General features: G+C 38.4%; 1 protein-coding gene across 5 annotated transcripts in view; it reads right to left on the reverse strand.

Annotated features, from left to right (window-relative positions):
* Positions 1-22,012, reverse strand: part of cabin1.L (calcineurin binding protein 1 L homeolog) — a 93,519-nt gene that overhangs the window by 66,430 nt on the left and 5,077 nt on the right. For 3 of the 5 annotated variants that reach the window (XM_018261881.2, XM_018261885.2, XM_018261865.2), the window contains exons 2-20: positions 21,253-21,301; positions 21,052-21,144; positions 20,474-20,587; positions 18,966-19,100; positions 17,675-17,855; positions 17,025-17,154; positions 16,669-16,818; positions 16,288-16,571; positions 15,506-15,674; positions 14,867-15,003; positions 13,578-13,795; positions 13,399-13,477; positions 12,957-13,147; positions 12,712-12,861; positions 7,927-8,121; positions 7,551-7,787; positions 6,795-6,948; positions 3,169-3,284; positions 2,389-2,550 (exon numbers count right to left, since the gene is read on the reverse strand). In XM_018261881.2, the coding sequence (XP_018117370.1) occupies positions 2,389-2,550; positions 3,169-3,284; positions 6,795-6,948; positions 7,551-7,787; positions 7,927-8,121; positions 12,712-12,861; positions 12,957-13,147; positions 13,399-13,477; positions 13,578-13,795; positions 14,867-15,003; positions 15,506-15,674; positions 16,288-16,571; positions 16,669-16,818; positions 17,025-17,154; positions 17,675-17,855; positions 18,966-19,100; positions 20,474-20,587; positions 21,052-21,144; positions 21,253-21,255 (2,898 nt within the window). In that variant the 5' untranslated portion in view covers positions 21,256-21,301. The remainder of the gene's footprint in view (positions 1-2,388; positions 2,551-3,168; positions 3,285-6,794; positions 6,949-7,550; positions 7,788-7,926; positions 8,122-12,711; positions 12,862-12,956; positions 13,148-13,398; positions 13,478-13,577; positions 13,796-14,866; positions 15,004-15,505; positions 15,675-16,287; positions 16,572-16,668; positions 16,819-17,024; positions 17,155-17,674; positions 17,856-18,965; positions 19,101-20,473; positions 20,588-21,051; positions 21,145-21,252; positions 21,302-22,012) is intronic. The other 2 variants (XM_018261890.2, XM_018261873.2) reach the window with 1 other exon arrangement.

Below are 22,012 nucleotides of genomic sequence, written 5' to 3' on the forward strand. Positions count from 1 at the left end.
AGGTTTTTCAATGAAATGTATAGGCCCCAAAAATACCTTGCTAATGGGAACAGCACATAAACCATGACTGAATAGGATAGCATATAAATTCTTAGGGTTAAAAAAAATAAACCAATATTTTAATTTCAGTTCGTTTTATTAGGGAGTTTGGAGATTTTTTAGGACGTTTTGACATATTTTAGAACAACATCTACACGTAGCTGGAGACCATCTAAATATGGACAAAAATGTACTACTAGACGAAATGGAAAAGTACAATTTACCAAAATCTTCTGCACCACATGCTAAACTGCCACCTGCTATATATTTAGGGGCAGATTTATCAAGGGTCAAAGTGAATTTGAGGGAATTTTCTAAGTAAAAAATATGCGAAATTCAAAGTAATTTTTTGGATACTTCGAATAGGATACTACAACTTTGAATTTACTGCCAATTCAACTTGAAGTAAAATAGTTTGAATATTCGATAATCGAAGTACTGTCTCTTTAAAAAAAACTTCGATTTCAATAGTTCACCAAATTAAACCTGCCGAAGTGCTATGTTAGCCTATGGGGACCTTCTAATGCATTTTTCTAAGTCTTCACACATCGAAGTAAAATCATTAGATTATACGCTAAAATCGTTCGATGGCCAAATTCAGGTGAAAAATCCTATTTTAATTAGATGGTCGAATTTCGAAGTATTTTTTACTGCGAAATCGAAATTCGACCCTTGATAAATCTGCCCCTTAGTATCAATATTGCATTTGCACTTGCTGCATTAGAAAATATTTCTTGATAAGGACCAGGGAAATTATTTAGTCATTTTATTTCTGCGTCTGGTATTCCGATATCCCATTTTTATATTAATTGAATGCTCTATATGACTTACCACAGAGAGTATCATTATGGCTTGAATGATTGAATGACACGTGGCCAGAACAGAATGCTTGTTTATTTTATGACTCTACCTAAGGTACAGGAGAATTTACTAAATAAGAAATGCAGTATAAAGCAATGGTTGTTTTCAGAAGCAGTAACCAGCGACAACAATAGCCATTTAAAAACCGTAACATTAAAAAAATGCTTTTGTGTACTGAAATATAAATGATTAACACCATGTATTTAAAAAAAAAATTCTCTAAAGAGAACCAAATATGTATATGCACAGAATTTGTATTTTTTTATCTGAAGGTAGTTGCCAAGGTCTTGGTAAATAACACGTCACTTGGTGGCAAGCAATTCTAGATATATAGTGTAGTAGTTATCTACCATATGGACAAACACCACTTATGTGAACAGAATGGATTAACAACATCAATGGGCACCGATGTGTTAAAGGGATACTGTCATGGGAAAAATACATTTTTTCAAAATGAATCAGTTAATAGCGCTGCTCCAGCAGAAATCTGCACTGAAATCCATTTATCAAAAGAGCAAACAGATTTTTTTATATTCAATTTTGAAATCTGACATGGGGCTAGACATTTGGTCAATTTCCCAGCTGCCCTTGGTCATGTGACTTGTGCCTGCACTTTAGAGAAATGCACTTAGAGAGAAATGCTTTCTGGCAGGCTGTCGTTTTTCCTTCACAATGTAACTGAATGCGTCTCAGTGAGACATGGGTTTTTAATATTGAGTGCTGTTCTTATATCTACCAGGCAGCTTTTACCTTGTGTTAGGGAGCTGTTATCTGGTTACCTTCCCATTGTTCTTTTGTTTGGCTGCTGGGGGGGGGAAAAGGGTAAAGAGTGATTGAAGTTTAGCAGACCACAAGTCACATGACTTGGGGCAGCTGGGAAATTGACAATATGTCTAGCCCCATGTCAGATTTCAAAATTGAATATAAAAAAATCTGTTTGCTCTTTTGAGAAATGGATTTCAGTGCAGAAATCTGCTGGAGCAGCACTATTAACTGATTCATTTTGAAAAAAATTGACACGGCAAGATTAAGTACTTTTTTGAGTTAACAGAAAATAAAATTAAGGGGTGAGGAAAGTTAGGCATCTCTGAGTGACTATAGACAGATAGATAAAAACATAAATCTCCAGTAAGAAGCAAGGGGGAGGAGTGTGACAGTAGGGTGAATAAAAGTTATAGCAAAAGCTCCAATTTTGAGACCATATGGGCCACTAAAATGGCCAAGTAAAAGATCAGTTTACATGTAAGCTCCAGACAATAATGATGAAGCTTCACTTAACTCTAGAAGAAGGGAGAGAATGTGGCAATAAAATAAATCATATAGAATAGACTGACAGACATATTAAAAAAGACATCACAAAGAATTGCAATTATTAAACATGAAGCTATAAGTTGTACAAACAGACCCAATCATACAGAAAACCAAGTTATTCAAACAGACATGTCAAGAATAGTATTATCAGTCACATAATAAAAAAAATTGTCTCACCTGCTGCACAGAGTGCTCCTCAAGGTAGCGAGCTTTGCTTTTCTTGCTAGGGTAGCCAAAGAGACAGTAGAAGCACTGCTCCAACGCAGTCTCCAACTCTTCTTTGTAAGGATGGGTGTCTTCGTTGGTGGAGGCAGCCAGTTCCTTCTGCAACACACGTACCTAAAACAAAAATGAGGGTAGCAGTCAGATATGCACAGTGACCAAAGATGTTTCTTAATATTCCATACATCTTATAATATAGTTATAAAATAATAAAAAGTTATAAAAAATATTAAAGAAAAAAAAAACCGCTCCACTACTTCTTGAAAACATAAGTCAGAGAAATCTCTTCACACTTATTCATCCTACTGAAATTGACAATGACAAACTCTTCCGCATAAAGCACAAGGTGGTGTAATGTCTGCTATTACTCTATATCAGTGTTCCCCAACCAGTAGCTCACGAGCAACATGTTGCTCACCAACCCCTTGGATGTTGCTCCCCGTGGCCTCAAAGCAGGTGCTTATTTTTGAATTCCAGGCTTGGAGGCAAGTTTTGGCTGCATAAAAACCAGGTGTACTGCCAAACAGAGCCTCCTGTAGGCTGCCAGTCCACATAGGGGCTACCAAACAGCCAATCACAGCTCTTATTTGACATTCCCATGAAGTTTTTGATATTTGTGTTGCTATCCAACTCTTTTTTACATTTAAATGTGGCTCACGAGTAAAAAAGGTTGGGGACCCCTGCTCTATATCATAGTAACTAAAAACTTTTAAAGGTTTTCTGAATCAAGCTTACATAGAACTTTAAAAGGGCTCCATCTGAGTTACAACACCAGGATCTTCTACCAAGGTACTCGTGAGCGGTGTTCAGAAGCATGAGAGAGGATGGCAACATTGGTGTGTTAGGGTTTCCTATAAAACAGAAATAAATACACATTTGTTTATTTGTCTGCAAATTCTAACATAGTTAGGAACTACATTAACTATCTAACTATATAATATAGATATATATGTATATTAGTTCAAAGAGAAAGAAAAAAGCACCCCCCTGCTATTAATACTAATGGTAGGTCTCAAGGTTGCTCCAACACCAATTCCACAAAACAACCAATTTATGGGAATTCTAATATTATAATTGTGCAACAACACACACAAATCACTGGGTCAGGGTATTCTTTAACCCAAAAATTGCAGATTAAAGCGCTTAGTGCAATAAATTAAAATAATTATGTATCAAATGTTGTAAATATTACCTTTTAATAAATTCTAAACAACAATTACATAGTAATTCTATAAAGTGCCATGTGATGTGAAGTTAATTAGTAAGTTTGAATATATTCAATAAAGTGCTGTGCTATTAATTAAAAAAGAGATGATCCCCAATTGATTTATATAAATAGTGAATTAATCAGTAACCTTGTTCCTAAAAATGATTTAATTATCGGATAAATTATTTCCCAATCACTCAATTCATGAAGATATAGTAGGAAAAATGAAAAAAGAGGAGGTAGAGTTGTCCCATAAACTGCTACCTGATTTTTTCTATCCCTGGGACACCACAAAGATGTAGAAGACAGGGAAACCAGGACTGTGGCCTTGATTTTTTAGCTTGCCCTACCTAAGCTTGTTGAAAAGCTAACTAAGCCTAACAAAAATCGTCGGCCCCCTTAGAGTTCCAGTCCTGGAATGCAATAGAAAGGTAGAGTAGTTGAATAGAGAGAGTGATGGGAATCTGTCAAGGGTGCCGTGTAATTCCAATCCAATTAAATACCTAAAACCGCTATAAGTTTGCCAATTAAAATGAAATAGAGCATGATGAGCTTCGCCAACGCGTTTCGCTAGTTTAACTTTTTCAAGGCGACTGGCGGCCCGTCGGGAGATACACGATTTATAACACTTCCGGGTTCTACGTCATCCCGGAAAGCTCGTCAGAGTTCGTACGCATAGCTTTTAATTCTCGATTAACGATTGCGTGTTACGTAGGCGATCTTAAAAGCGCCGTAACTTGCCACCAACCAGTGGTTCAGGAGAACCCATTTTCACAAGTCATTCACTTAACCCTTAGGTATCCTGGTCCTGATTGCCTACTTTTTCATGCTTCTCCTTCAGAAGGCTGTCATATTAATTGTGTATATAAATACATCATGAATTCTGCGTATTTATTTATCAACTAATCAAACACCCATACATTAATTACTGATTATAATCAAATTACAGACTTTATTCTATGTAAATATAAAAATGCTCATATGTTTAGGTGCGGATTATTATTATAGAGACATGAATTTGATAAGGTTAAAATATGAATTATGTAAATGAATGCAGTAAAAGGATTATTTTAATTTATTCCTTTTGGGGAGACAGAGTCCAATTTGAAAATCCAGTAGCTTTCCCGCTTGAGAAGGGTCTGTTCTAAGTTTCCTTTGCGTATCCCCAAATTTACTTTTTCTAATGCCCAAAATTTGAGTTTCATTGGATCCATGTTATGGAATCTTTTAAAGTGCTGTGCCACTGTGGATATGGTTTTGTCAGTTTTATTTTGATTCCCTGCAGTCCTGATAGCGCTACACTATTGTTGAATTCTCACTTTTAGCATTTGTGTTGTCATGCCTATGTACCTCATTTGACATGGACATTCGATGCAACAGATTACTCCCCGAGTTCTACAGTTGATATGGCTGTTAACCCTGTGTTGTTCACCAAATCTATCTTCAAATGTGGAGATCTTAAAGACCTTCTCACACATGTTGCATTCGCCACAGGGAAAGCATCCCCAATTTGCTGTCCTTTTGAAGTGGGACATTTGAAAATGGCTTCTTGTAATCATGTCTTTCAAATAAGGGCTTCTTCTATAACTTATACCCACATTTTCTTGTAAAATATTACCCAGGGTGCCATCTTCTAGAAGTATAGGCCAATGCCTTTTCGGGATGTTTTGTATCGGAGTGCTATTGGTATTATATGTAGTGATGAACCGTACAATATTATTGGTTTCCTGTGTTTTGTCTTGATTACCAGTAATTCAGGTCTGTTGGTATATAAGGCTCTATGATAGGCCTTCTTGACCAGTTTTCCTGAATATCCTCTCTGTTTTAGCCAAGTCTTTAGTTCTTTAGCTTGTTCTTTGAATAGTTCTAATGATGAACAATTATTTATATAAATAAATTGTGGATCTTCTCTTTTTTAATTAATAGCACAGCACTATATAATCAAACTTACTCATTAACTTCACATCACATGGCACTTTATAGAATCACTATGTAATTGGTGTTTAGAATTAATTAAAAGGTACTATTTACAACATTTGATACATAATTATTTATTTAATTTATTGAAATAAGCACTTTAACCTGCAATTTTTGGGTTAAAGAATATCCTGACCCACCAATTTTTTACAAGGTTGCACAATTATATCAGAATTCCCATAAGTTGGTTGTTTTGTGGAATTGGTGTTGGAGCAACCTTGAGACCTACCATTAGTATTGATAGCAGGGGGGTGCTTTTTTCTCTCTTTGAACTAATATACTTGATTGCACTGATTTTTCTAATCATACCTCATCTGCTATCAAGCGGTTAAATTACACATTAATAATTAAGGGTATCATCCTTTCTGTTTTACATAGAGATATTGTACACACGAGTCTGGTAGAGCTTTCGAGCATTAATAAGAAATACTGGTGGTCATGTAGTACCATAGGTAAAAATTTGCCCTCGTTCTTGTAACCTTAACAGTTGAAGTCACTTTGAGATCTACTTAGTGACCTTTGCTGTGCCAAATTGGATTTATACGATCAGATTATATTTTGGGGTCTATGGAGATCTAATAGATTAGGACTGCTTTAACACATAGCCCAACAGGATGTTCAAAAATGTTATCTGGTTAATTTCTGTCAGATATTGGTTGGGCAAGCCCTTCTAAAAAGATCCATAACTTTATTACTCACATTTATTAGTCTACATAATCTTAATGTCATACATTTAATAGCTAAACTACAGTATTACTCATTCAATTGCAAGAATTCAGATGGTAAATAAACTATAAATAAGATATTCCAATATTTTCTTATATCTGCTTGTTTTCTGTCAGATTTTGTTCTAACTTTAGACTTTAGGGCTCATGTAGGAAGTGTAGGGCATGGTGCTAAGTGCATGTTTGCCTTCTGCACATTGCCCCACTCTATGCACCATGAGCTCCAGAATGGATTCTGTGGTCATGAAGCCCAGGCTGGGAGTGGCAAGAAGGTGTCTATCACATGCCCTAGATTGTACATAAAACGTGCAGATAAATTCAAGTGAGCACTTTTAACATAAGGCAAAAACTGAAATGAGAAAATACTTGGGTTGTGTATTTCAACGTTCATCTAACAATATGGCACCGTACCCATGTAGCATATGTAGCTATGTTGCAGTAAAATTCATTACCTTCCTTTGCATTACTGATGCACTGTTGCAGGCGCATGGAGTGGAATGCTTCCTCCTCGTACTGGATGATTCGATGCAGGATGATCCAAGGAAGTACAGAGGAAACAGAAGGTTCTTTGTGCTCCTCCTGTACTGCCATACTGCAATCAATTGCCTAAATTAGGAGGAAAAAAAAAAAAAAGGAAATAATCTCAACGTTTAGCCCACTGCTGATTATATTCAACAATGCTGTCTTTCTTACATTGGATATACAGAACAAGGGCTGTTCCTCACTACAGACAGAAACGAGAAGGCTGGGATTTTAAACTGTGCAACTGTGTGTATAGCACCAAGGGCTAGAAAACACACAGGTTGATATGCAGCAGACCTGTTCAGCTGTGTGCATAATACAAAGGGCTAGAAAACACACAATTTGGTATGCAGCAGACCTATTAAAATATCTAGGATTAACCAGTAGCACTTCACACTGACAACAATAGGAAACCTTTGGCATGCAGTGCCCTCTTTAAGGCTTGTACTGGGGCATTTTATGAGGACATTCAAGAAGCAAGGTTGATTATATCTATGTGCCATAGCAATAAACTGATAGAATAAAAAAAGCGTGCATTGCATGGAAGTAGCTTATAATTTTTACCTGACTTAAAAAAAATGAATTAGACATTTGTTGAAGATGCAATAATTAACTTTACTTCTGTACTATCAAGCTTTACTGCACACATATACTGAAAAGCAGATACAGCCTATGATGACAGTTACCTGTATGAGGTTGTTACTCAGGCGGCTCAGCCTTGGTGTCAGACTGAGCTCCTGCAGGATACTGCTGTCAGATGACAAAGACAGATTGATCCCTGTGAGGAGTTGTGTTGCTGTGGCAACCCATTCCTCTTTAGCTGTGGTTGACGTCAGGTTCATCATTTTCTGGATTGATTCATTCAAGGCAACTTCTGAGCACTCAAAACACTGTTTAAAGTCTTCTAGCTTTAGTAGTGAGTCCTGTAAAGGTGATCAAATGAGACATATCCATAGAAAAATCCATATTAGGGAGAGAGGATTACTTGTGTTGAACATACTATTGGTAATTTTTTTATAACTGTTAATGTAATGTCCTCAGATCATAAACTGTACTCCAGACCTGCATGAGGAGAAGCTGTTCTGGTCTCTCTGGGGCAGATGTTACGAAGTCAAGGTGTTTACTTCGGCTATACCCACTTATACAGAGAGTAGGCCGCAGTAAGCGCACTACTGAACTGAAGTCCCCCATCTCGTGCAGCCTCTGAATCTCCTCCAGAGACTGGCACCTCTCCAGGGATTTAAGACTGTTCTCAATCTATGGGTAGAAATAAAATATACAAATATAAATATGTTAGAAGCAGTTAGTATCCACCAAATAGTCAGAGGAAACATGTATGCTACTATCTTCTTACTAGTTAGTAAGATGCCATTCTACAAAATTATTTTACCATACTCTAGTGGTGGATTTATTTAATGGGATTGTCCACCAAAATCCTGTTTTTTCATAACAAAAGAAAATGTAATTCAAAGCAATTTTCCAATATACATAAAATGAAAAGGTTCACTTGTTTTAAAGCTATGTGCAAATGTAATTGCTACTTAAAGCACTGTGTCTGGCCTGTCAAGATTTCCTGCAGTTCTGGCTCTGACTCTTCAGGAAAAAAAAATCTCTCTCTCTCTCTGGTAACTTGGGGGACACAGGGAACCATGGGGTATAGCTGTTGCCACTAGGAGGCTATGCCAGCGGAGCCTGCCAGTTTGTCCCAAAGAAGGTTTTAATTGAACAACAACTTTAATTTTAACTTGGAACTTACACAATGACTGAAGAAGAGCCGGGGCCTCCATACAGGGAGGGAAGCCCTTTGTCCCCCCAAGCTAGCAGAGAGAAAGATTATACAAAATGTAGGCTTTCATGCAGCTCTGCGTTTTAGGATGTGGGTCTCAAGAGCCACGCAGTCAAGTTGAGACTGTGGGGGTTGGAATGTTGAATTGTTCCTTGTTGAAGTAGATCCGGAGGTCCAAGAACAAAGACCTCGGATTCCAGTTTGGTGTTATTAGAATGAGAGTGGTCTGTTCCCTCTGCACTTTTTTGATTGTTCTAGGAATCAGCGGTAGAGGAGGGAATGTGTAACCGAGACGGAAGTCCCATGGGGCCGTGAGGGCACCTGCAGCTAACACCAGAGGGTCCCGGCAACATGAGAAGAATTTGGGCACTTTTCGGTTGCGACGGGTTGCCATGGGATCCACCTCTGGCTAACCCCAGTTTACGGTTATTTCATGGAAGATCTCCTCTTTTAGAGCCCACTCTCCTGGGTCTAAGGTTTGACGGCTGAGGAAGTCTGCTTCCCAGTTTAGTAGGCCTGGAATGAATATCGCTGATAGCCGGGTGCTGTGCAGTTCTGCCCACCGAAATATGCCACCCTGCTTTTTGTGCCGCCCTGGTGGTTTATATAAGCAACCGCTGTAGCGTTGTCTAATTGAACCTTTACCAGTTGTCCCGACAGGACCCGTTGCCAATTTGAGGCCCAGCCGGATTGCCCTTATGTCCAAAATATTTATGGGCTAGCGGCTCTCCTCCTGAGTCCACAGTCCTTGAGCTGATTTGCCTTTCATCATTACCCCCCATCCTGATAGACTTGTGTCCATTGTCATCAGTCTCCACTGGGGTTCTCTGAGAGATTTGCCCCCGGAGAGGTTGCGGGGTCCGCAGCCACCAGGCCAGGGATACCCGTGTTCTCTGTGAGAGACTAATCTCCAGTGATAGAGATTTCCTTTTCTAGGATGTGAGGATGTTTCATTGAAGCTCCCTCATGTGTATTTGGATGAATGGAACCACTTCTATCGTCGACACCATGACTCCCAGTACCCTCATGCAGAATCTCATCAAGTGACTTGGTTTTGCTAGTATGGTCCGTACCAGTGTCTTGAGAATGTGGAACTCTTTCCCAAATTGATGGCCCATCCGAGCTCCGGAAGCTTGGAGACGGTAAGGTCACTTATGCCGCTGAGGAAGCCATAGACACAGCGAAACGCGTCGGGCTGGCATAGGTGAACAGTGGGATACCTAGCTCCCACCCAGTCCCTACGTAGACAGGCAGAATTGGGTCAGAGGGATTCACTGGAAGGGAGGGAGCGGGCAAAGGCGTGTTAGCTTGTATACACGCTGGCTTATTATCATTACTATTAGCCAAGGCAGACACTTAGAATCTGCACTTCAATACCACAGGTCCACTCTTTGCAGTTTTTAATTATGTCAGCAGAGGAGGCAGACAGTGGGTGTATTTTGATATGAGCGTTTTATTGGCTGATTAGAATAAAAGTTACATTTTAATTAATTACTTTCACACTTGTGAGGCTGCTGACCGACTAGTTTGCTTGTAAGGGACTGAAGGTCATATTTCTTTAATGTGTCCTGCTACCAGTCTCTGTATGTCCTGTATTCTAAGGTGAATCACTCCCTGTGCCTCTGTGAGTGAAGGTGCTTTGATCAACAGGTCGTCGAGATACGGGGTTCTCTGCCATGGCAGCCACCATGATCTTTGTGAAAACTCTTAGGGTCGGCGTCAGGCCGAAGGGTAGTGCTCTGAATTGGTAGTGCTGGGTCTGTGCCACAAAACGCAGGTACTTTTGATGAGTGGGGAATATTGTTACATGTAGATATGCATCTTTTATGTCTATGGAAGCTAGGAATTGACCGGGGCTCATTGCAATTATGATGGAGCGTAGGGATTCCATCTTGAATTTTCTTGGGCGGATAAACCTGTTGAGTCCTTTTAGATCGAGCAACCGCCGGACCGATCAGTCTTTTTTGGGGACTACGAACAGGTTTGAGTAGTAGCCTTTGAACTGATCTCTGGGAGCCACTGGCGAGATGACCTCTGCTTGTAGGAGGGCCGCCAGTACGTCTTGGAAGGCTTCGCGTTTTGTTGTTCCTTGTGGAACCTTGGACATGAAAAAGCATGGAGGGGGTAACGCGGCAAACTCTTGCCCTTGAACGGTAGGGATGTTAATGACTTCTTGGATGAGAGGTCTGCAGACCATAATTTCATCCACAGGGACCTACGGGCCGCTATTCATAGAAACTGTACTGACAACTTGTGTTGTGTCGAGAGCAGCTTTGCATATGTTATCATCGGCTTCTTTGATCTGGGCTGCCCATTGGGATAATTCTTGTCTTGGAGCTCCTGAGAGTATTGCTTGTAGAAGGGAATCCGACCAAGCCTGTACTGCCTTACTAACCCAAGCTGTGGATAGGATTCGTCGAAAGGATGTGCCTGAGGCCGAGAATAATGATAAGAGTAAACCGCCCATCTTCTTATCCATATGGTTCTTAAAGGATGAGGTGTCAGGTACTGGAAGAGCCTTATTCTTCGATAGCCTGGAGACTGCTGCACCCACTTAGGGTGGGGATGACAATTTATCTGTACTGTCTGTAGAATAAGTGGTAGAGCTTGAGGAACCTGTGGTTTGGTTGAAAACGACTTTCAGGCTTATCCCATTCCTGCTGCATAATCTGCTCCAGTTGAGCGTGAGTGGGGAAGGTGGGTGAGGATCTGCTGTGCCTCTTAAACAAGGCTTTGATAGAGTCAGAGCTGGTCTCAGGTTCCTGTAGAGAGTTTCCAGTACCAAAACTATAAGGGCATCTACTGCTTCGTAGGATAATTTTGTGGGTTCCTCTTCCTGTAATTCTGAGCTGCGAGATAACTCGCCTTCTGACATGGCATGCTCCCATCCGGTAATGCTTTACCAAGTAGCTCTGTGCAGAGAGCGGACTGTGTGCAGTGACAAGGGGTGAGGGAATTTTCCTCTGTCCCTCAGCTCTCTCAGGTGTATGAAACCCCCTTTGTTCCTGTGCTCTGCGTCCTGGACAGCCCACTCCTCCTGCAATGAATAGTGGTTAGGCTGGTTGGTCATAGCTAGGCAGCATAATGGACCCCAGGCACGCTTCCCACATTGGGAGACGACAGTTGGAGGCATGCTACTCAGTGTAGGTGCCTTGCACATCTCCATATGTCAGAATCTGACAATCACTTGAGGAGACAAATATCTGTCCTACTCTCCTGAGGACACAATTAAAAAAAACTGACATAGGCTCCGCCTGTAGTGGAGTATAGCCAGTGGAGGAGGAGCTAGTTTTCTTTCTTGTTGTGTCCAGCCTCCTAGTGGCAACAGCTATACCACACGGTTCCCTGTGTCCCCCAAGCAAACACTAGAGAAAGCAGCATGACCCAGCTGGTTATGAGACCTGGAGAAGAACGGTTATCTGCTGCACTGTTTCAGGTGTCTGAACCAGAGAATAAAAAGACATAAACACATACTACTTTCATTGCAACTATCTTACAAACTTTAAAACCAATAAAAATCCTTTATCAATGAATACTGGAATATTGCTTAGAATCACACTTGCTTTCATTACAGATTTAGGTGAACATGCCTTTTAAAAAATAAAGAACCAAGTAGGGATGCATCAAATCTAGGATTTGGTTTGTGATTTGGCCTTTTTCAGCAGGATTTGACCCAATTCAAGTGTCTGGCTGAACCAAATCTGAAAAATCACATAGAAAGTCAAAAACATTTTTAACCGCTTGCTGCTCACATGGTTCTCTTTCCTCCTTTGTTCCCTAAAGTATGGTTCAGATTCAGTTTCAGCATTCGTCCAGATCTTTCACAAGGGATTCGGCTGAATCCTAAAATAGTGGATTTGGTGCATCCCTAGAACCAAGCAGGTTATCGAAAGAGTCTGATATTTGTTGAATTCAGGAAAAAATATTTATATACCAATTTCCAAAAATTGTAATAGCCATGGATACATGGCTGCAGAGATTCAATAAGTCCTTAAATATCAAGAGAGCTGGATCATAAATGCAGTGATGTTATAAAATACAATGATGCTTGCAAAACTTACCTCCTCCACAGACAGTGCAGAATCAAGTTGCAGGTTGGGCAGCCTGATAACCAAGGATTCCTCACCCTGCATTTGCTTTCCTTTAGCCTCTGAGCTCTGCAGTAAATCAGTACAGATATCAAAGTTTTCCACAGCTTGATCCATATCTCCCTGAATAGAGGAAATAATGCATAAATAAGCAGTCTTCTGCATAAACTGGAAAAATCTTTGAAGTGAAGTTGTCACATGTAGCTTCGGAAACTAACCTGCAAAGCCAAGAAACGAGCTTTCAGCCAGTAAAAACGCACAATGTAATTTAGCCATCCATCTGTGAATAGATCTCGCTGAGAGGCAGCAAAGCCCATTAACATCTGGTCCTCTAGGAAATGAGTACCAGGAAAGTCTGCTCCAAAGTATTCCATGGTAAATCCAGCAGCAGGGCACTTTCGGGGAGACACTGCAAATATAGTATACAAACTGCTATTAGGCCAAATTACAATAACTGAAGCATAAATAGGCTTGTTGGGGCAGTAATATTTTTTTCATGAATTTAAGTCTGTTGAACAACTGTAGCTACCTAAGTATTATTATGTCTAGCATGGATCTTTACAAAACCGGATATCAACCAAAGTATGAGAAGTATTAATCAGAAATGATTAACATGCATTCCAGGCAATGCCTATCATAAAGATGATGAGTCACCAGTACCTGCTGAGTTCTTCATTTTGGTCTGAAGCCACTGATCCAGCTGAAGCTCCATGCAGGTAAGACTCATTACCATCATGTCCTGCAAGAAAAAAAAAAAGAAAACAGGTGGATGATGATACTGGTATGTATACGCTGCTTGCTTTCTTATGTCATATATATTGGTTTGTTTGCATTCTTACTCTGATATGCTGGTCCTTGCAGTCCCTGAGCAAAGGATTGGGCAAGCCACTGCTGTGCTTTCTCCAATTAGAGTGTATCCTCAGGACAACATCTGTAAGCCCTTGGGGCCACTTCACAAGGAACTTCTGAGCAATGACCTTCAGATATCGCATCATTAGCTCCAAGATGCCCCCATTCACCATATTATCAAGCAAGAACTGATGCACATCTTGTTTCTCTGCAACAATATAGTACATTCAGCAGAATGGTCAAGAAGGCTGATGTGATGAATAAGGTAAAGAGGTTCAACTGCAAACAAAGGACACTTACCAAAGAAAAATATATTTAATTGAAAGCTATGGGTTAATACCATAGCACATTTTGCAAAACTCAAACATTGATGCCTGTGCTCTTTTGGTATCAAAGTTTACAGTATAGGATACAAACAATTAAAGATGGTCTCCACACAAAATACAGTTTTAGAAGAAAATATAATTCTGCAGAGAACAGTCAGACAGGGTTTATTAAGAATTTAATTTACAAATACATTTAAACCCCCTAAAGAATTTAAAAAAAATAAAAAAAAGCAGTTTTAGGGGGTTCCCCTTATTAGTAGACACCTCATACATCAAGGATGTTCATGTACATGACACTATAATTTATATACTTTTAGCACTCTATAGAAAAACACCAAAACAGCTAACAAGACCAAGCATCTCCATAAATTGTTCCGATGACAAAGGCAGAAGGCAAAAAATCTAAAAGTTATTTATACCAAAATAAAAATTAACAATAAACCCTACAATTGAGACTACATATATTTAAGTAAAAGTTATTAGCAAATACAACATGTCTTCTAATTTAAATTAGTTTTAGCCCGGGTATTAGTATTTGTTTTAATTAGGAAGATTGGTTAACATAGCCAAACAATAACATTACCCCATTTGCCTCCATGTACTACTACTCCTTGTTGAAGAGTTCCAATGCATTTCTAATGTTAAAGGTTATGTAAACCTTTAAAAATTAATTTAAAATTGCACAGGGTGCTAAGCACTTCTGAAATTTACATAAATGTTCTTTCAGTTTCAAAGCTATTAAGCTGTTTATTAACTGCTAATATCATTAATTTTGTAACAGAGACGCCTGCTGGTCAGTTCCCCTGACTGTACAGCTGGAGAGATTTATATACAGATGTAAAACAGAGAACGCTTCGGATGTTGCTATACAAAGTTTTACATTTTTCTACATCAACATAAGATTCAAAGACACTCAATTATTATACTGTATGTTTTTTTGTAAAGTTTCCTACCTGACTCCATAAAAGTTGCAGAGTCAAAAGACATCATGTTATCTCCAGTATTTGCATAATGTTCTTGTTTCATTTCAGACTGTGTTTCAAAACTGCAAAAAGGATCATCCTCTTCTTCAGAATCTGATTTACGAAGCCTACAATGAGGAAATTCATTTTTTTCTATTAGGTCACGCATTTCAACATTAGATTTGTGTATAGCTCACTGTTCAACATTTAACTGGCTACTACAGACTAAACAGTTTCTGCTAAATTGTGCTTAGTAATGGCCATTTTTACTAAAACTGTAAGTCAGTAACAGAATCACACACACAATCTGTTGAGAATAAAGTATATAATTATACATTCCCCTTTCAACATTTCCCCATTACACAAATAAAATTAACAAAAGATTATTATAAAGGTCATTTGCCACAATAAGGTTTTAATTCTTTCACATAAAGTAATACTTGCCTCAAAAAATAAAGTTGGTCAACATATTAATAAGATGTCGAGGCCACATGAACAACATTATTTTCCAACACCATGAAACTTTTCTTGCTTATCCTTGATCAGTAATTTTAATTTTCACAAATAACTTAACAGAAAATGAAGAAATATCACATCAAAATGTATAACACAAGAGGCCATTAGGTGTACCTGGAAGGTAAGAACTTCAGCAACAGCTCTTGAAAATCCACCCTTTCTTCCTTTTTGCATCTGGTGTTGCGCACACGGGCAGAGCGCCTCTTTGCTGTCTCCCCTGCATCCTCAGATATTTTTTTTCTCTTTACACCCTTCTTCGTTTTATCCCCTGTGGATGAATCTGCTGTATAAAATATAAATGACAAGCATGTTATTTTAAAACTTAGAATGAAACCAAAAAGAAAACAATTATAATGGTGTGTCTGCATACTGAACTTAGACTTGTTTTTCAATACACATAGCATAGATGTAACATAGAAAAATATTTTGGAAAAATGAGGTGTTACATAACCCCAGCCATCAACACTGGTGAAATCCATCCCATTGGTATAACTCACTTACCATGTGCCCGGCAAAAAGTAAAAAAAACTGTACTTATAAGAAATCTATGAACACATCTTGAAATGAAAGAAATATAGGAATTATTGAAAGTATCAATAATAACTATTCTGGCAAAGGAATGCACATTTCTGAGATTAAAAAAAAATCTCAAATTCTCGAAAAAAACTCAACATTTGAATTAAATCGTTTGGCAGCAAAAACTATGGAGCTTCTATATATGTGAATAGGAGGTGTATTTTCAAGCTTTGACATTTTTTATTTTAATTTGGAAAAGCGCACAATGAGAATTTCTTAGATTAAGATTTTTCCACAAATCAGTGCGATCAAATGTTTTGTGGTACAGAGATGCACGCTAATACCCACAAAAAATCTCCTTTTAACAAGGACCCACTCACCTTGCACCGCTGAAGTATCAATGACATTGCTGGATGATGCAGGTGGTGTAGCAGTGGGTAACACAGAAGGCATCTCTATGACCGATACTGGTGTTGGAGGAGTTGAGATCATGAGCGGATCAACAATTATATCTGTAGGGGAACTGACTGGGGGTGGATGAAAAAGCACTGCAGGGTCTTTGTATTCTGTAAGGTCAATCCTCTTTCCTAGGCTTGGACGGGGAGGCTCACAGGAAATTAGATGCCGGTACATATTCAGCAAGCTTTCCCCAAGACACTTCCACCTGAAGAAAGAACCGTTTTTGTGGTACAGGTAATTTGGAATCAGCTAAATGAGCACTGCTCATACCAAGTGTTTTTCTATCATAGTTTCAAACCTACGTGAAATATGGTATAGGCTGCACCAGTTTAAGATCAGGTTCTGCTTTTCGCACAGTTAGAGCCTGCCTTCTTCTGCGCAAGTCCATAGCTTCCTCTACAATTGTTCTTGCTTCCTCATCACTTACATCTACTTCATGAATGGACATGTTACTGTGGGGTTGAGAGAAAACAGGCATGTAAGAAGTGAATGGTATTCAGTGTACATTAAGACATTATGACAGTAGATTTCCTATAATAATATTAATAATTTATTCAAATGTTTCTTAAAAAAATGGTTTATGCAGACAGTCATTTCTCTGGTTTGTATTTCTGAAAAACTCAAAAATTCTAATGAAAATAATGACCATGTGACTCACCATTTGAGAAACATGCGAAACGAGTCCCTTCTAAGGCAAGGCTGCTCTTCAAAAATCTTTTCCTTTAGCACCAACCCTTTACTGTAACGGCAGTCTTTTTCTAGTGCTTTACAGATAAAGTATAGGCAAGCTGCAAGAGAAATACAGAGTTGTCCCATTAAATATTATTAGTCAGCAATACAATATTCATCGCAACAATCCAAAAAAATAAATAAATAAAACTACACTGTGCATGGGGCTAGTAGAATATTAGACAATCTGCATGAATTTTGCTATGAATTCTTAGTTGCTGCCCTGGATATTACAGAAAAATAACCTGGTGACTATTACTATATATGTTTAATTACAATTAATCTTATAAGATAAAGGGAGCACCAACCAAAGGGTGAATCTGAGGGGGGAGTACTGAAACTCTTGAAGCTCAAACCAACTTTTTTCAATTGGTTCGAGCTAACCAATATCTGTGCAACATTGTGAAGGTATTCAGTTGTCCAGCTATAACTTTATCTGCCATGTTTCCTTTATGTGTAAGATTACTGTATCCTTTGCGCCCTTCGAAAAGAGACCACTGCATCATCTTAATTAAACAAGTTGTAGGAATATAAAGTGGTTATGAAATGGTTACATATAACAGTATGGAAGACACTTACTAGTGTAATCACTGATTGTGTACAAGACAGTGATCAAGTTATCCAGGCAGGGCCAATGGTCAGGATTACACTGCAATCCCTCTTCAAATGCATGCCGTGCCAGTGGAATGCGTACCAAACGCAATGCTAAGCATCCAATCTTATACCACAGATTGACATCAGTGGAGTCCAACATGACAGCCTATAGAATTAAAAGAACAATATTACCTCGAATTACAAGGCACAAGAATTTACACTGAAATAATTATCATATATATGTATACATTTATATAATGGTAGTTAAACTTTAAAATGCCAAGAAAATATCAATATATTCATGTTCACTTTAGGCTCTGCCCTTCCTGATGACGGCTTGAGTTTGTAAGCGGAAACGTTGAAATAAATCTACCAGCTTTTTTTCACTTATCAAGACCTATGTGTGCGGAAGTTTTTTTTGCTTTATAGATATGAATTTTTGTTCCAGCACCTAATATATACAGTATACACATATACACACAGGTTTTCATGCAAGCTTAAAAGACCAGTAACATAAAAAATTTACTTTAAATTCGCAAAGTCTTTATTCACTTGCGCTCCTCTTCAGAAACGGCGACAGAGTGACGATCCATAGTGCGGCTCTCGATTTCTCCTCCCTGCCTTGTACAGGAGATAGCCAGGGAGGAAGAATCGAGAACCGCATGATAGATCATCTTCCTGTCAATGTTTCTGAAGAGGAGCGCAAGCAGAGAATCTGTAAATTATTTCTTATAAATTTCAAGTTAAAGGAGAAGGAAAGGCTGGAGACACTTGGGGGTGCCAAACATTAGGCACCCCCAAGTGATTGTAGCGACTTACCAAAAACCCAGGGCCGGTGCTCCTATCAGAAGAAATCTGCACCGGCCCCGGGTTATAGGAGCGAGCACCACGGAGATATCTACTTCCGTCTTCGCGCAGCTGCGCATTTCCCCGGACTGACACATGCGCATTTGAATGAAAAAGCCGACTTTAAAGTTAAAGTTCGGCTTTTAGTTCTAATGCGCATGTGCAGCTGCGCGAAGACGGAAGTAGATCTCTCCATGGTGCTCGCTCCTATAACCCAGGGCCAGTGCAGATTTCTCCCGATAGGAGCACCGGCCTTGGGTTTTTGGTAAGTCGCTACAATCACTTGGGGGTGCCTAACATTTGGCACCCCCAAGTGTCTCCAGCCTTTCCTTCTCCTTTAAAAGTGTTGTGGTGTTTTTTTTTTTGTTTTTTTTTATTAAGTACAAATTAATTTTTTTTAAATTTATGTTACTGGTCCTTAATACAGTACCTCAATGTAAAATTCCATGGCTGTTTCTAGATCATCTCTTTGCGAAGCAAGCTGTGCCAGATTTTTGTAAGTGGAATATTTCAGCATTAGCCCTGGGTGTTTAAGCCCTTCTTTTTCATCATTTGCTGGGATTGCCTATAGATCAACAGACAAAATATTAACTAAAAGTAGATATGCTAAAATATAAAAAATGTATTACACTTGCATATGCCAACAGCTTTGCTCAGAACCAGCAATATTATTTATTGCTAAAGGAGTTGTTCACCTTCCAAACACTTTTTCTGTTGAGTTGTTCAGTGTTCTCCAGAAAGAAAGACTTTTTTCAATTGCCATCCATTTTTTATTGTTTTTACAAAATTAACTCATTAGCTCAGTAATTCAGGTGCAAATTCTGAACGGTTACAATTTTGCAACATTTATATATTATAAATATATATACAATTTTGATACATTTCTCAGCAGCATCTCTTGAGTATTAGCAACTATTGTATCAATTCTAACAGCTGCCTTTAATCAAACTCAGGGATTCTACTCAGCAGGGTTTAGGATAAGAAATGTATCAACTAAATGTATCATTTTAGAACAGTTTAGAGAGTAGATGACCCAGCCCCCCCCCCTCCCAGAGCTACTTTAGAAAGGTGAAAAATTTGACTTTACACGGTCACACATTGATGTTGTAATTGAAAAAAGTCTTTATTTCTGGTGAACTGAAACCAACTGAACTGAAAAAAGTGTTGGAAAGAACAACCCCTTTACGGTCATCAATTTTATGGTGTAATTTTTATTTCTAAATTACACTTTTTATACTACAAATAATTCACTCCATATAAAATTTTATTCCTGAACCAACAAATGAATTTTTTTTAGATGTAATAATGGTGTTTAGGCAGCCATATAAGGTCATTGTGCCCAATCCTGTGCTTTCAGAAAGAGTCAGCACTTCATTATGGAACTGCTTTCAGACCAGCTATTGTTTCTCCTACTCAATGTAACTGAAGGAGTCACAGTTTTACTATTGAGTGCTACTCTCATATCTACCAGGGAGCTGTTATCTTGTGTCAGGGATCTGTTATCTGGTTACCTTCCCGTTGTTCTGCTGATGGGCTGCTGGAGGGGAAAGGGAGGGGGTGATATCACTCCAACTTGCAGTGCAGCAGTAAAGAGTGACTGAAGTTTATCAGAGTACAAGTCACATGACTGGGGGCATCTGGGAAACTGACAACATATCGAGCCTCATGTCAGAGTTAAAAATTAAATATAAAAAAATCAGTTTGCTCTTTTGAAAAATGGATTTCACTGTAGAATTCTGCTGGAGTAGCACTATTAACTGATGTATTTTGAAAAAAAAAAAATACATGTTTTCCAGTGACAGAAACCCTTTTATACAAAAGTCTAAAAATAAAAAGTAATTGTTTTTTTCCCACTGCCATAACTACTTTCATCTTCAAGCTGTGTGCACACACGTGTGTAACTGAACAAAGGTAGTGCATATGCTTCAGTATACTTACTTCCTGCAATAGACGGGTTTCCAGTAACTGGTGATAGGCCTGTGAGGACTCATCAAAATGGTCAAGCTTCTGAAGGTCCAAGGCCTTATGGTAAAGTGCAAAGGCCTCAGCTTCCTAAGAAATAATTTGAAAGGTCTAAGTTTGCAAAAAAAACTATTACATGTACAGACTTTGCCAATAGTTGTGATACTCCTCTTAACATCAATTTTCTACCACTTCCTAATGGATTGTATATTTTCAAATAATTAAATTATTGTGTCTTGGGGTAATGGACAAATAAAGTATTTATTTATAAAGCATAAGCCATATGTTAAAAGGTGATCTTTTCTAGCTTGCTTGAGTAAAGCAATATGTACTGAAGCTCTTGAAGAAGATTGGTGGGAAGAAGATATCAAGTGGTGCAAGATGGTGACTGACAACACTGCTGTTCTTGTTGATAAAAAGCAAAACAATGCAACAAACAGGGCAGTCCTGGGGGTTTGAAGTGGTGCAGTTAAGAAGGTAGGTATCACAAGCAGGCCTAGAGTTTGTCCTTTAAGGCTAGTACAGGATCTTAAATGAATATTTAAATGTATTACCTGGGCCTCTTTAGTTTGTGTTTTATGATTTTTGAAAGTCTCCTCATGTTCATCTTCCACAGCAGATGCTGCGTTTAACGCGGCAATACGGATCTAGGGTGAAAAAAACAAAACCAAACATCAGTATTACGAAAGATAAAGAAATGTCTACAGCATCATTGCCACTTACCATTAATAAATAAGAATTTAGGAGTAACTTACCATTGTGGGACCACCCTGGATTTTCTGGCACAACAAATAAAGGTCCAGTCTAAAACAAAGAATGAAAACAACGCATACTGATCAGTGATATGTTGTTAAATGTGTACATTTGAAACTAAATAAACACGAATTGTTAAAAAAAAAAAAAAAAAAAAAAAAAGAATGAAAAGTTATCACAGAGAACACAGTGTGTTGATTTCACTGCTTTTCAACTGTACTATTATAATAAATTTAATCCACAATTGCTCTATTTGCCCCATTTAATTCCAGGGTCTATGTAAGGTTTCAATTTGCAGGGCAACAAAAATATCTATAACAATTTTGTTTTTGTTTTTTAAACATGTTTTTATTTAAAGATTTGTACAATCATGACTAGACAGTAAAATCTTGTATTTTTAGGTTTGCATTATGTGTCTAGTTGTTTGTCATAATTACAATATTAACAATATAAACTTAAAAAATCAGCTCAAATGACAAACGACAGATAGGACCATATTGGTATATATACCATATCAGGTTCTTATCTGTTTTTGTTAACTGTGTGAAAGTTGTATCGTTGCTAAACATTACGCATTCTAATTGCGCCTGGAAAGGTTTACCAGTTATCTGAGCTACATATTCTGTAACGTCTGTCCAAAAGTTTTTAAGGGAGGGGCATGACCATAAGTTATGTATCAAATCTGCTTTGGGGGAGTGGCATCTGAGGCAGCTGTCTGAGGGCAGATTTCCCATTTTATATCTGGAGTTAGGTAAGGGCTGT

The sequence above is a fragment of the Xenopus laevis genome, chromosome 1L, assembly GCF_017654675.1.
Source record: "Xenopus laevis strain J_2021 chromosome 1L, Xenopus_laevis_v10.1, whole genome shotgun sequence".
In the NCBI taxonomy this organism is placed as follows: domain Eukaryota; kingdom Metazoa; phylum Chordata; class Amphibia; order Anura; family Pipidae; genus Xenopus; species Xenopus laevis.